This window comes from Dipodomys merriami, unplaced genomic scaffold (assembly GCF_024711535.1).
Source record: "Dipodomys merriami isolate MVZ:Mamm:240054 unplaced genomic scaffold, mDipMer1.0.p SCAF_8, whole genome shotgun sequence".
NCBI lineage: Eukaryota > Metazoa > Chordata > Mammalia > Rodentia > Heteromyidae > Dipodomys > Dipodomys merriami.
Genome location: NW_027206401.1, coordinates 62,469,114 through 62,485,033, shown reverse-complemented (window position 1 = coordinate 62,485,033; position 15,920 = coordinate 62,469,114). Strand labels below are relative to the sequence as shown.

The window sequence follows — 15,920 nt, the reverse complement described above, 5'->3', positions numbered from 1 at the left end:
TCATGACTGGGACAGGGGGTGTGGGGATGGGGTGGGGGTGGGGCTGTGGCTTTGTGTTAGGTGAGTGCTTGGTTTCTCAGGCCACCCTGCCCTCTCTCCTCGCTACCTCCCCCCCTTCTCCTCCCCCTCCCTCCCTCCCTCCCCTCCTCCCCTGCCCTCCCCCTCCCTCCCCCGGATCACTCACTCACCGCAGACGCCGTGCCCCGGGTGGAGGAGGCGGTGACAGGGGTGATGGTGATGGTGCTGGTGAGTTTGGCGGCCCCGGCCCGGGCCCCGTGGCCCCGGGGAGCGCGGAGGACGGTGCCCGTGGGCGCCTCCTTCTCGGCGGCCACGCCACCGCCGACGGGGCGGACGGTGATGACGGGGCTGGCGGAGGCGGCGTCGGCGGCGCCAGGGCTGCGCTTGAACTGCGAGCCCAGGTGGATGTGGATCTTGTTGTCCTCGGTGGTGATGATGTTGGCGTTGGCGTTGAACTTGCGCGCGGGCGCGGGCGCCGCGGGCTTCTCGGGCGTGACCCGGAGCACGGTCCTCCCCAGGGCGGCGTCCGCGGGCCCGGGCGCTGCCGCCGCCGCAGCTGCCGCGCCCTCGCCCGGCCCGGGCGCCGCCGCGCACGTGGACACCGTGACGATCTGCACCGGGGACGCGGCGCGCTCGGCCGCGGAGCCTCGGGAGCCGTCGGGGGGCTTCTCCCGGGAGAAGGTGGTGATGGTGACGGGCGACACGGCCCGCTCGGGGCCCAGCGCGGCCTCGGCGCCCTTGGGTCTCTGGGCCAGGATGTTGGAGGACGGGATGATGGTGATCCTGGGCTTCTGGGTGCCCAGGGTGGGGATGACGGTGGTGCTGGAGAAGAACTCTTCCGACGTGGGGCTGGTGATCTCCAGGGTGGCCGTGCTGTGCTCGTGATCGGGGGTCACGCGGATGTGCAGCGGCTGGCCCTGCTTGGGGGACACGACCAGCTCCCCGGAGTGCCCGGCCCGGGGCGCCCCCGCCGCCGCCGTCGGGGCGCCGCCCTCCCGCCGGCGCATCCACGGGATCCAGGACTTGCGCAGGGCCAGCTCGTTGGCGGCGGGCGGGTAGCGGTCGAGGACGGAGGCGGCCCGCTCGGGGTTCCGCTTCAGCCCCACCTGTCTCAGGTTACTCATGATGTGGTTTTCCTCTTGGAAGGACTTCCGGATGAAGACGGCCGGCGTCTCGTCCTCGACGGCTTCGCTGCCCACCGCGTCCGTCTGGACGCCCGTGGACGCCACCGGCACGTCCACCATCCTGCGCCCGGCCCCGCTGGGCCGCAGCGCGCGGCCGTAGCGCCTGGAGAGCTCCAGCTCCTTGGTGAGGCCCAGCACCTCCTGGCCCAGGCTCTTGTTCTTGGTCTCCTCCTCCAGGAACCTCTGCTGCAGGACCGAGTGATCCACCTGCAGCTGGGCGAGCTGGTCCTCCTTGTTCATCAGCTCGTGGATCTTCTCTTTCAGCGCCTGGACCTCGGCTTTCAGGTCTCGACTCTTGGCCTCCTCCAGCCGGAAGCGGTGGCGCAGCTCCGCCTCCTGGCTGGCCGCCTCGCCTTTCTCCACGGCTTTGTTCTTCGCCATCTGGTGCTTGATCTCCTCCAGCTGCTGCGACAGGAAGTTGGCCTTGTCCTGCTCCGTGCGGAATTTCCGTTCCAGCTGATCGTACTCGTCCTCCGTCTTCATCAGATCGCCCTCCACCACCTCCAGCTGCTGCAGCCGCTGCCTCAGCCTCTCGATCTCCAGCGTGAGTTCTCGGATCTTGTTATCTTCCGGGCCCGTGAGCTCAGGCCCTTTGCGCGCCCTCCCCCGGGCCAGCTCTCTCTCCACTTCCTCCAGGCCGTCCAGCCTCTTCTGCAGCAGCTCCACGCTGCCGCTCAGGGCCGAGGATCGCTCCTGTTCGCTCTTCAGTTTGCCCACCAGCTCGTCCCTCTCCTTCCGCAGGCCGGACACCTTGGCTTCCATCTCCGACTTCAGTTTCAACAGCTTCTTGCTCTCTTCGATGAGTTTTTCCGTGACGTCCATCACCTTGCCCTGCTCCACCTTGAAATTCTTGTTGAGGCCATCCACCTTCCTCTCTTCTTGCTTTATCTTCTCCATCATGTTTTTCCTCTCGTCCACCAGCATCACGGTGAAGGACTTCAGCTTGGTCAGATCCTCGCGGAGGCCCAGCTCGGCCTTCTCCAGGCGACCCTCGGAATCCTCCAGCTCCTTCACGCGATGCTTCACCACCTCCAGCTCGTTCAGCAGGTCTTTGCTTAAGTTCTTCTCTTTCTCCAGGTTCAGGTGGAGCTGGGAGCACTCGGATTTACTCCTGCTGAACGCTTCTTCCAGCTTCTCCAGTTCGGACATCCTCTTCTGCAGTTTCTCCACTTCCAGCTTGAGCTCCTTGCTGTGGTGCTCCTCCTCCTGGAGTTTCTTCCGCAGCTCTCTGCACTGGGACTCGGTTTTTGTGATTTCCTCATCTTTACCCTCCATTTCCAGCACCCGCTTCCGGAGGTTTTCCACCTCTGCCATGAGGCTGGAGTTGCCGCATTCTCCTTTGGCGATCTTATCCCTGAGCTCCTGCAGTTCTTCCTCGGCCTTTTGGAGGTTGTTATTGGTCTCTTCGAGCTCCTCGATTCTTTGGGACAGGCCTACCAGCTTGAGTCGGAGCTGTCTGTTGTGAGACTCCTGGTTGGCCAACTTAGCATTCATCTCTTCATGCTCCTGAGAGAACCTGGAAGCCTTGTGTTCGAAGTCCACCTCCAACTTGAGTAGTTTCTGTCTGTCTTCTTTGGATTTGGAGGTGATGGCTTTGAGCTTTTCTTCCTCTTCTCGCAGTTTCTGAGTGAGGTCTTGGACCTTCTGGCTTTGCAGGCCCAGCTGTTCGATGTGCATCTGCCTCTCATCCACCAGCATGAGCGCAAACGACTTGAGTTTCACCAGCTCGTCTCTGAGTTTATTGAGTCGCTTGGCGTTTTCTTTCTCCTTGCGAGCCTGGTAAGCCTTTTCTTGTTCAAGCAGCTTTTTCAGCCTAGAAATGAAATGTAGCTCCACGTTAAAGGAGTAAATAGGTGAGCTGTATTAAAACAAGCAAATAGATCGATCTCAAGCTTTAGATAATGACTTAAAAACAAAATGCTTTGACAACAACCCCTCTTAAATCGCTGTCATAGCCATTAGCAATGGGCATTAATTAGTGAAGTCAGGGTTCTGGTTACTTTTACTACAGGGGATAGGCGTAAAGAGGGCTGTGCCCTTGTCTCTATTTCATGGTTTAAGTGCCCATTATACAAGATATCTCAATTACTGAAATGTCACAAGTTGAACAGAATGACTCCCATTCTTCATGGAGACTGCAAGGTAATAACAACTACCAAGTAGACCTCAGCTCATCAGTCATGACAAAGATGCAAACAGTGCTCTGTGCACTCTGTCCACTCGATCCTCACGGCAACCCTGAGGACACTTTACAACCAACTACTCTCCTCTCATGAGGAAAGCAAGACACAGGGAATCACTTGACTGGGCCCATATCACACAGTGAGTGGCAGTGCCCGGATTCCAGCTCTGTCATCAAGACTCCAGATCCTCAGCTGTCTCCTCTATGCTACTGTTAGAGAGCCATTTATTTCAATGGAAGGGAAGATCAAGAAAGGAAGAAACTGTGGGTTTCCTTCCTTCTTCCTTCCTTGCTTCCTTCCTTCCTTCCTTTCTTCCTTCCTTCTTTCCTTCTTCCCTCCCTCTCCCCTTCCTTTCCCTTCCTCCCTCTTCCTTTCTTTCTTTCTCCCTTCCTTTCTTTCTCTTTTTCCCTTCCTTCTTCCCTTCCTTCCTTCCTTTCTCTCCCTTCCCTCCCTCCCTCTCTTTTCTTTCCTTCCTTCCCTCCCTCCCCCTCCCTCCCTCCCTCCCTCCCTCCCTCCCTCCCTCCCTCCCTTCCTTCCTTTCTTTCTTTCTTTCTTTCTTTCTTTCTTTCTTTCTTTCTTTCTTTCTTTCTTTCTTTCTTTCTTTCTTTCTTTCTTTCTTTCCTTCTGGCTTGGGGCTTAAACTTAGGGCTTTGTCATTGTCCCTGATCTCTTTGCTCAAGACTAGTGCTCTACCACTTGAGCTATAGCTCCACATTCAGCCCCCATCCTCCCTACTTCTTTTTTGGTGGTTATTTGTAGATGAGAGTCTCATGGACTTTCCTGCTTGGGCTGGCTTTGAACCATGATCCTCAGATCTCAGCCTCCTGAGTAGCTAGGATTACAGGCATGAACTACCACCACCTTGCCTGGGGCTTCTTATTTTGAAGCCTTGAAATAAGCCATGTGACTATCACATGATAGGGACAAGACAAGATAAATTCTCTGGTACAAATGCTGACCTACACAAACTGATTTTAGTTAACCCCAACAGCTGTCAAGGATCTGGTCCATTTTATGATTGAAACAATTTTTCTCCCTAAATATAGAACTAAGTAGAGGGGGAGTCTGAATGACTATCTTTAAGAAAAAAGGTAGCAGCCACAATAATGATTATGTTTTATATATCTGAAATGGGTTTTTTTCTATGCTATTGATATGTAGGGGGTTTTCGGGGTCTTTTTTGGTTGGTTGTTTTGACAGTTGTAGGGCCTGAACTCAGAGCCTGGGTGCTGTCCCTGAGCCTCTTTGTGCTCAAGGCTAGCAGTCTACCACTTGAGCAACAGCGCCACTGCTAGTATTTGAGTGGTTAATTACAGATAAGAATCTCACAGGGACTTTTCTGCCCGGGCTGTCTTTGAACCAAGATCCTCAGATCTCAGCCTCCTAAGTTGCTAGGATTACAGGCGTGAGCCACTGGCACCCAGCTGATGTATAGTTTTAAAAAGGAACTACCATTCTTACTGTGCTCAGTTAACTTATTGGTTATTTTTATCTACCCAAGTCATATTCATCATGTTAGTTATTGTAAGAGCATATTTAGTAAGTAATATGCTTATAAGAGACACATGGTGTAAACATCTACCAACATGTATTTATTTGCTTTCAGTACATTTTATCCTTGCCTGGATTGGTTTTTTTTTGTGTTTATGACTAAGTAAGCTGTAAATAGAAATTGTCCCACATAGCATTGTGCAACAAACGATTGGACATCCATATAAAATCTATTTATAATTAAATCTACTCTCATGTAATTACCACAGAAATTGTTCTGATCATGTCATAATACAATATCTGTATACTTTTATAGAACACATCCTCGTGTATAAACATGTCTTAATTAAATAGCTTCCAAAAAAACTTTAGCTCTGAAATAGGAGGAGATTGTTTTCAAATCTTACAGACTCCTAGGAACAGCATTATGCTCCTTCCCGAAGGGTAACCCTTACTTATGTGAAGGAACATTTTATTGATCATCTTCTTATTACTTGGGGTAAAAGAAGGACTTAACCATCATGGAAAACATAAAACTTGTTAATAGCTGGGCACAGGAGGCTAAAGATCGGGAGGATTGAGATTCCGAGTCAGTCTGGCCAAAAAGCTCATGATCTTCCATCTCAGTGGAAGAAGTTGTGTGTGGTGGCACACACCTGTCATCTCAGCTACAGTAGGAAACATAAAATAGGTGGACTATGGTCTAGACATCCACCCAAGCAGGAGATGGGACTTTTGTCTCAAAAATAGCCAGTATAAGAGGGCACCAGTGGCTGACACCTGTAATCAGGAGGCTGAGATCTAAAGATTGTAGTTCAAAGCCAGCCTGGGCAGAAAACGTCTGTGAGACTCTTATCTCCAATAAACCACTCAGAAAACCGGAAGTGGCACTGTGGCTCAAGTGGTAGAGTACTAGCCTTGAGATGAAGAGCTGAGGGACAGCGCCGAGGTCCAGAGTTCAAGCCCCACGACTGACCCCCCCACCCCAACCCCCACCCCAAATTTCCAGTTTAGCCAGGCACTGGTGGCTCATGCCTGTAATCCTAGCTACTCAGAAGGCTGAAATCTGATTGTCATGGTTCAAAACCAGCCAGGGCAGGAAAGGCCGTGAGACTCTTATCTCCAATTAATCACCAGAAAACCATAAGTGGTGCTATGGTTCAAAGTGGTAGAATAGTAGAGTGAAAGAACTCAGGGACAGCGCCCAGGCCCTGAGTTCAAGCCCCGTGATCCTCCCCTCCCCACCCTAATAGCCAGTATTAAAAGATCTGGAAGTGTAGCCCTGTGGTAGAGTGTCTGCTTAGCAAGTACAAGGCCTACAGTGGAAAGACAACCACCCTATCACAGCAACTTGTTAAGGCATAAAGAGGGGAAAGCAGAAAGGGGAGGTAAACAGAAGGGAGCGGACATTTTCAGATGGAGTTTGGCGTTGCTGAGAAGAAAACTTGTAGGGCAAGTCATGTTTGAACTCCTTGTTTACTTTGTGCCTTTTCTTCCCCTAGGAATCTTCCTCAAGTCCATCAAATGCAACCAGTTCTACCAGATGCCTAGTTCCAAAATTTCCAGTCAAGTTTGAACCTTCCCTTTGTCTCGCATCCCTACTCTCAGGGAAATTTCTCAGCAGAATTTCTCATTTATCTTCAAAATATATCCCCAATTCAATTCTTTCTCATCTGCTCCATCCCTTTACCCCTCCCCAAGAAGACACCACATCTCTTATGTGGATTATTTCAAAAGGCACCTAATTTCACTCCCAGCTTCTATTCTTGACCACTCTCTGTATTCTCCCAGGAGCCTAAGTGACTAGAAAAAGAAAAAGGAGCCAATCAGATCCTGTCTCCATGACAAAGACATAACGGGGTTTTATAGATGTAGGAAAACAGTAGAACAGGATCACCTATTATATCTATGTATCTATCTATGTATCTATGTATGCATGTATGCATGTATATATCTTTCTATTTGTCTATAATGGAGATTAATAAACTCTGTTCTCCCATATAAAACTAGTTAATAAGTAGTTGTAACTAATGAAAGCATGTTACTCTCAATTAAAAAGAAATGTCAGGTATTGATGGCTCACGTCTATAATACTAGTTATTTGGGAGGCTAAAATTACGAGAACCACGGAGGCCAGGTCAGATACTTAAAATAAAAATCACAAGACCTCTCTTTTCAACTGATGGCTGGGAGAAGGGTTCATATCTATTGTCCTAAGCTATTCTATGGGAAGCTGAGACTGGGAAGATCATGGATCCAGTCTGGCCCAGGCAGAAAAGTCCATGAGACTCTATCTCAACCAGAGAAGCTGTACATGGTGGTACATGTCTGTCATCCCAGCTATGGGGGGATGACAAGTCTAAAATAGAAGGATCACAGCGCAGATGCATGGCCCAGCATCTCAAAATACCCAGTGAAAAAAAGAACTGGAGACATGGCTCAGCAGTAAAGTACCTGCCTAGCAAGTGCAAGGCCCTAAGTTCATATTATTTTAAAAGAGAGAGTGAAGGAAGGAAGAAATTAAAGTGTATTGAAGGAAGGAAGGAATTAAAGGGTATCAATTTTTTTTGGGGGGTGGTCAGTCATGGGGCCCAAACTCTGGGCTCAAGGCTAGCATTCTACCACTTGAGCCACAGCACCACTTCTGGATTTTTCTGGTTATGTGGTGCTGATGAATCAAACCCAGGGCCTCATGCATGGAAGGCAAGCACTCTACCACTGAGCCCCAGGGTATCAAATTTTTAATAGCCAGGAAAATAATAAATGTCTCTTACAAAGAGATACTGCCCGTCTTTCTCTCTCTCTCTCTTTCTCTCTCTCTCTCTCTCTCTCTCTCTCTATATATATATATATATATATACATATATATTAAACATATATATAATTCTTACCAAAAAATTGAACTTCAGTCATATCATATTCTTCTAATTCATTACTAATCACAAGAGGATAGGCAAGAAACTACAAAATAACATCAAGAATCTATAGATTCAATGAAATTTAGAAGCTACAGCAACCAATCATTATTTTGGGGCTGTTATTCAAACTGGTTTTTGTTTTTGTTCTGTTTTTTCTGTGTGTGTGTGTCAGTTCTGGGGCTTGAACTCAGAGCCTGGGCCATTGTCCCTGAGCTTTTGTGCTAAAAGCTTGTGTTCTACCACTTGAACCACATTTCACTTCTAGCTTTGTGGGAGTTTATTGCAGCTAAGAGTCAGTCTCATGAACTTTTCTGCCCAGGCTGGCTTTGAACCGTGACCCTCAGGTCTCAGCCTCCTGTGCAGCTAGGATTATAGGTGTGAGTCACCGGCACCCGGATGAAAATTCACTTTTTTGATAGACAGACTTTTTCTTCATCATCAGCATCCAGTGGACGCTCAGGTAAACTTACTCAGCAAACATTTTCTCACTTGGTTTTAGGCCACCAATATTTGTTGATCTACCTTTCCTTTTAAACTTTTTTTTTGGGGGGGGGTGGGGGTCTGGTCATGGAACTCAGGGCCTGGGTGCTGTCCCTCAGCTCTTCAGCTCAAGGCTAGCACTCTAGCACTTGAGCCACAGTGCCACTTCCGGCTTTTTTCTTTTTGCTTATGTGGTGCTGAGGAATCGAACCCAGGGCCTCAGGCATGCAAGGCAAGCACTCTACCACTGAGCCACCTTCCCAGCCCCTCCTTTTACACATTTTGAAAGGGGACAGAAGTGAGAGATTTTTTTTTGTTTTATTCTTATTTCTCTGATCCAGTTCTTTTGATAGACACCATTCCTGGAAGACTTGTCCGTCTGTGTGCGTTAAGACGACATGGGGCTGCCCTCAACTCTACCTCAGGAAGCAAACAGTATAAGCTTCCGTTGGTCATTTTCTCCAACTTTCCTGACACTCACTTTTCAACCATTTCTCCAGCTGGTCCCAGAGCTGCACTTGTCTCTTCACTTCAAATAGATGATGTCATTTGGCATCATCCTAACCCACTGAACCCCATCTTAAAACACCAAGACCATGAACAATCATCCCTTATTTGTTCCTATTAGCCTAGGCTCCTTTTAGATACTTCTCATGGACTATTTTTACTTTTCTTCAATTATTCTTGGATGTGTGTCTCTCTGTCCTTCAGGAGACAGGGTGTATTAAAACTAGCAAGGGCATTATAGTAATTAAAGATGAAGGAACTTCAAAAGAGTCAAGTGTGCTGCAATCTGGAGTCTCTGATCACAATGCCTTTTCTTCCCACAATGCATTTCTTCCCAACTAGAGCACAGCCCCAGAGCGAAGCAGCTTATTGAGGTGGTAGGGAGAGGTTTTACCAGCAAATCAGGAAGAAGCATTACTTTTAAATAAATCCCCTCAGCTCCTCAAGCTTATGACTATTAGAATAATTATCCAGAATTAATCTGATGTCCCCAATAACTGCATAGGACTGAGACCAGGGAGAGAGGCGGGACCAGGTTAGATCTGCAGAGGTAGACCTCATCTTCACTGCAAATTTTGATATTTTCTTTAGCATACATTTTTTTTTGGGGGGGGTCAGTCGTGGGGCTTGAACTCTGGGCCTGGGCGCTGTCCCTCAGCTCTTCAGCTCAAGACTAGCGCTCTACCACTTGAGCCACAGCGCCACTTCCCGTTTTCTGGTGTTTTTTTCTTTTTTTTTTAATTGGAGATAAGAGTTTCACAGACTTTCCTGCCTGGGCTGTCTTTGAACCTCGATCCTCAGATCTCAGCTAGGATTACAGACGTGAGCCACTGGCACCTGGCTGCATGCATTGTTTTTGCAGTCATTTTTCTCTATTAAATAGTATGTTCAAATGTAGTAGGTCTTAGGTACTAGCATTTTGGCCTCCTTTTAAATTTTGGATCCTTCATCATAGGACAAAAGCTTTTCAAATCTGTTTTTGTTTTTAATTTCGTAGTACTGAGAATGAGTTTTCAGGGAGAAAAAATATTTTTTGGTAGTCATGGGGCTTGAACCCAGGACCTGGGCCCTGTCCCTAAGCTCTTTTGCTCAAGGATAGTGCTCTGCCACTTTGAGCTACAGCACCACTTCTGGTTTTCTGGTGATTCCCTTGGAGATAAGAGTCTCACCAACTTTCTTACCCAGACTGGCCTTAAATTGCAAGCCTCAGATCTCGGCCTCCTGAGTAGCTTGGATTACAGGTATTAACCACTGGTACCCGGCTAAAAATTTTTTTAATGATACCTTTTTTTCTTTTTCTACCTTCCCAATCTCAACCTCTTATTTTTCTTTTGTGCTGGTACTGAGGCTTGAATTCAGGTCCTTTCCCCCCTCCCGCCTCCCACCCTCTTTGCCAGTCCTGGAACTTGAACTCAGAGCCTGGGCTATCCTTGAGCTTCTTTTGCTCAAGGCTAGAACTCTACCACTTGAGCCACAGTGCCACTTCCGGCTTTTTCTGTTTATGTGGTACTGAGGAGTCCAACCTAGGGCTTCATGCATGCTAGGCAAGCACTCTACCACTAAGCCACATTCCCAGCTCAGGGCCTTCTCTTGATTAGAGCTTTTTTTTTTTTGCTCAAGGCTGATGCCCTATCATTTGAACCATAGCTACATTTAGAAGTTTTTGCTGGTTAACTGGAGATCTATAAGTCTCATGGACTTTCCTACTTGGGCTGGCTTCAAACTGTAATACTCAGATCTCAGCCTCCTGAGTAGCTAGGATTATGGGTTTGAGCCACCAGAGCCTGGCTTGATCTTAAACTTTCTGACTCTATTGCAGTATTGAAGGACTTAAGGCCTATCTCATCCATTTTCACTCTGAAAAAGAATTCCATGATAAACAATTGACAGAGAAAAAAGTAAAATAATAGACTTATCATCAGCAGGTTTTATGAATTGTTTTCACTTCATCAGAGTTAGACTTCTAATTATATTCATGATTTTATATTACAAAACTGTATCCTGGGGCTGGGAATGTAGCTTAGTGGTAGAGTGCTTGCCTTGTATGCATGAAGCTCTGGGTTTAATTCCTCAGTACCACATACACAGAAAAAGCCAGAAGTGGCTCACTGGCTCAAAGTGGTAGAGTACTAGCCTCTAGTGAAAGAGCTCAGGGACAGTGCCCAGGCCCTGGGTACAAGCCACATGACTGGTCAAAAACAAACAAACAAACAAAATAAAAAACAAAAACTGTATCCTATCAATGTAAAAATAATCCAGTTGGTGATATAATTCAAGTAATTCCTATAGTTGACATATACAAATCTCAGGCAGAGTTTGACAAATGGTGTTTTCTTCTTCATCAGATCTTAAAGGAACTATATATACCTGTGCTCCAGAAAAGGCACATTAATGACATGCTTTAAGATGCAATTGTTGAAAATGATGAGAAAAAACCCATTTTGCATTATGGATCCTTTAGCCTATGAATCACAGAAACTAAATTGATTATGAAGTTAGGACCATAGTAATTTGTCTTTAAAATGTGCAGATGACAATGGAAAAAAAATCACAAAAAGTTCATGATTAATGACAGTTTGACTCTCCATGAAGTGATGGGATTTTTCTCCTACCGGCCCTGCACATGCTCTGTCTGTGTTTACAGTGAATGACAGCCAGCAACCTTGTAAAATACCAGTTCAAGAAAATGTAGTAACATATGAATTAAAATTTTCTAGTATTATATTTCTAAAATCACTTAGTATATGACTAGTAAGTAGCTCTTGGTTACAGGAAAATTTAAATCTAGGGGAATGGTTAGTCACTGGCTTTAGAACCATAGCAATGGTATTTTTGGAGAGATTGCTGCCAATCAGAAAGCCAATAGTTGAAAATCACTGGAGAGAAAGTCTCTGATCATACATTCTAGTGTCAAACTTCCTGACTTGTATGGAAATAATACCATGTATTCATTTACTCAACAATTAACCAGAGATGAGGGGCTGGGAAGGTGGCTCAGTGGTAGAGTGCTTGCCTTGGATGCACGAGGCCCTGAGTTCAATTCCTCAGCACCACATAAGCAGAAAAAGCTGGAAGTGGTGCTGTGGCTCAAGTGGTAGAGCGCTCAGTGTGAACTGAAGAGCCTAGGGACAGCACCCAGGCCCAGAGTTCAGGTCCCACCACTGACCAAAAATAAAAATAACGAGAGATGAGAAATGGAGGGACACTATGTGGAAAAATGAACTATACAACTTGTGGGCGGGGAGGGGAGGGCAACACTGAGAACAAAGGAAGGAGTGACAATGTCCAAAAGGAAATGTACCCTTTACCTGACTTCTGAAATAGTAACCTCTCTGTATATCACCTTTATAATAACAATAAAAAGAAAAGAGCCAGGAGCTAGTGTCTCATGCTTATAATAGTAGCTACTCAGGAGGTTGAGATCTGGAGGGTCATGGTTTGAAACTCCAGCCTCTGAAGAAAAGTCTGTGAGACTCTTATCTCCAATTAACAAGCAAGCAAGCGAACAAAAACCCACAAATGGAGCTGCGGTTCAAACGCCAGAACACTTGCCTTGAACATAAAACCTCAGGAACAGCACATGGGTCCTGAGTTCAAGCATTGGGACTGACCAAAAATAACTTATCAGGTGCTAGCATTGTGTATTAGGTACTAAGAATAAGGTTACATAATAGTGCTGGCTATGCTTTAAATATAGGTTTCCAAGAGACACCCAAGGGTGGGGATGAGAATGAAGAGAGATACAGCTCAGAGCTTCTGCGCCTGCTTCCAATCCTCTTCTCCAGCAATTAGGCCACAGATCAAAAAGTGCCTTCCTGAGAACCAGGCGAGGGTCCCCTTCCCTTGGAACTCATCCTGGGCTCCAGGGTCTAGTTTGATCATTGGATAGAAACTTGATTTCAGTCCCCATAATCTACTGCCTACAAAACTGCAAAGGATCCAAAGTTTGTATTGTATTGTATTGTTTAAAAATCATAAACCTAAACCTGTTTGCTGTAAAGATGGAGCTCTTAGAAGGAGATTGGAAGGGAGCTCATTCTACTTCTACATACCCTAAAAAGATGCAGGGGAAAGTCTACGGCCTGCAAGCAAGATGGCCTGCCTGCCTCAGTACCCGCCAGCTGGGGATCCTGACTTTGACCTTCCAGCTTTGAGAACTGGGAGAAAATGCTCCTATTTATAAGCTACTGGGTCTGCCTTGCCTCTGCCTAAGTCAACGAGATGATGGACACAGTACACCGTGGGACCTGTAAGCTCCTCTTCGTCACCTTTCAGATGTCCGTTCCTGTCTTCCACTCGAAGAAGCCAATCAAATGTCTTGTATTATATTTTTCAATTTCCTAAAATTGTTCACAGCCCTTTGCAAAACCCTTTCTCAGACGGGTGGGACAAACTATTTTCAAAGCAGGAGAAAACAGATGCTATTCTTTGCTTTGAATCATGTTTATGAAAAAGCAGCCAGGGGTACAAATAAATAATTTTCACAGGGAGCACAAAAGACCCAAAGCTGTATAAATCTGTCATCCAAATGTACCGGTTTGGGCTTCTCCTCCCTGCTGGTTTCTAAACCTTCCCTCTCTTCCTCAATGGGCATTTCTCCATATTTCCCAAAGAATAGTCAGCCCAAATTCACTACACCTAATTATCTGAGGCTTCATCAAGAGGTACCTGTATCTCCTCAAGTTACCTAAATCCATTTTCACATATGTACTTTAAATACTAGGACTGAATCCATCCACCCTCCTCTGTCCATTTGTCTGCCCCTCCCCTGGACTTTACCCTCCTTCCCCCCCCCAACCCCAACACATGCTCCAGCTTCCTGGTATTCATTTTGATCAACTATGACTTAGTTGTTCAAAGGAGTTATATACCATTACAAACCTCCCCTGCATACAGCATACAGTAGGCAATGCGTAGGACCCTGTATAGGTTTTCCTATATGTTTATAATTTAGATCTAACTTCCATGGAGAAGAGAAGACATCTACCCTTTGTCTTCTGAGTCTGACTTGAGGGGAGAAGAGGAGCTGGGAGAGATGAGGGAGAACAGAAGAAGGGGAAACACTGATCAAGATGAATTATACTCATACATTGATAAGTTGAATTGAAACTGCTTAAAGATTTTTAATTTGTTTTTCTAGTGCCAGTATTGGGACTTGAACACAGGGCCTGGGCACTATCCCTAAACTTTTTTTTGCTCAAGACTAGCACCCCTGGCTCATGCCTATAATCCTAGCTATTCATGAGGCTGTGGTCTGGGGATCATGGTTCAAAGCCAGCCCAGGCAGGAAAGTCCATGAAACTCTTATCTCCAATTAACCACCAAAAAGCTGGAAACAAAGCTGTGGTTCAAGTGGTAGAGCACTAGTCTTGAGCAAAACGCTTCAGAGACAGTGATCAGGCCTTGAGTTCAAGCCACAGGACCTAGCATACAAAAAAAAAAAAATTCTACAGGAGTACAAATAAGAAATGATTAAATCACACCCCTCCCCCCCTCCAACACAGAACTCTTTCCTTACAAAATAAGCAAAATCAAAGGCTTAGAGAAAATCAAGATTGAAGAAATAAGAGGGCCTCTCTGGTGGGCAGGAGGAGGGGGGTAGTTGGGGGAAGGTCCTTGGGACTTGGTTTCTTACCAAATATGAGGGGAGGAGCTAATGCATGAGTGGGGTTTCCCAAGACTACTGAAGCGATCAAGGCACGGAGATGGATTTTTCTCTGTACATGCAGTGAGGGTGTTGTACACACTTCGTGGTTTTCAGTTAAAAGTGCTGGGAATTCCTAATATAAAAACCTATTCTATTTTAAAGCTTCGCAGGAAGATATAATAAATCCAATTTATCTCTTGGGTAAATCTATTTGCATAAATTTAAGATTTGTTTAAAATAACCAGTATAATTAAGTATCAAGCTTAAGTCCATAAATTCGTGTATAGTAGTGTTGGGGTGGTTTTTGTTGTTTTGTTTTGTTTTCGGTGCTGACACTGAAGCTTAAACCCAGGGCCTATCACTTCCTTAGCTTTCACTGCTCAAGGTTGGTGCTCTACCGGTTGAGCCACAGCTCCAGTTCTTGTTTTTTCACACTTTTCTGCCCAATGTGGCTTTAAACAGTGGTCCTCAGATCTCAGCCTCCTGAGTAGCTAGGATTGCAGATGTGATCTATCAATCAGCAAGTGTATTTCTGTAAATTTATTTAGTCAGTCAAGAAATACCTGCCTCTCTGAAATGTTACTATTGAATCTAAAAGTCTTTCAGAAAGGTTTTAAATATGAATTTCTACAAAATTTTACTATTTTTCTAATTATCTGATTGCTATTTTACACGGTTTTGAGACAACTTTAAAGCTAATAGAAAAAAGATATCAAAAGTCAAAACAAACTCCCAAGCCCCAGATTGAGGACAAATGAAAATCCTTTGGTTGTAGAAAGGATATTGAGTTGAACAAGTTAACAGAAGTTCATGCAGTCACATAGAATTAAGAATCCAGGCAGATTAATGTAGTGAACTCAAGATTATCATCACTTTGAGCATGAAGACCAAACATTATTAATAATCCATGTTCCACACATTAAATCTACACAAATGAAAACCAGGCCATCTTCCCTTGTATTCAAGTTTAAAACAAGTCGTGTGACTTTCAAATCACACCATAAAAATTTGTTTTGGACCACATGGAATTCTTTTATGAAACACAGAATCCGCTAGCTCTTCTGAGCACTAACTATAAACTACTTAAACTTTGCTGAAGACAGACAATTTTTTTTTTTTGGTAACTTAAACTACTGGAGTTGAACCTCTTCAACAATTACTTAACAGAGTCCAAATTCAAATCCCATTCCCACTTTGAAATCAAACTTCTCATTTGCTTTAGTATGCTCTCTCACATCGAAACCCCCAGGGCTTCCAACGCCAGCTTTCTTTGAATCACAGTTCATTCTAATTCACTGCCAATTTTTAGAAGACTTTCCCCCACCCTCTCAGAGGAAGAGAGCAAGAGAGAGTGAGATCTGTCTAAAATGCACATGATAACAATAGCAAGAAGAATCTACCAACCGTCTTCCATCTTACATTAGGATGTTGCTCATCCAGAAATCACGAGTGAGCAGCTACCCTTGTAGTGAGTGCTCAGAAAGGCTGTGGT

At 45.9% G+C, this 15,920-nt stretch overlaps 1 protein-coding gene across 6 annotated transcripts in view; it reads right to left on the bottom strand.

Annotated features, from left to right (window-relative positions):
- Filip1 (filamin A interacting protein 1) overlaps positions 1-15,920 on the bottom strand; it is a 200,765-nt gene that overhangs the window by 21,837 nt on the left and 163,008 nt on the right. For all 6 annotated transcript variants that reach the window (XM_070010843.1, XM_070010842.1, XM_070010844.1 and 3 more), the window contains one exon: positions 189-3,015. In XM_070010843.1, coding sequence (XP_069866944.1) covers positions 189-3,015 — 2,827 coding nt within the window. The remainder of the gene's footprint in view (positions 1-188; positions 3,016-15,920) is intronic.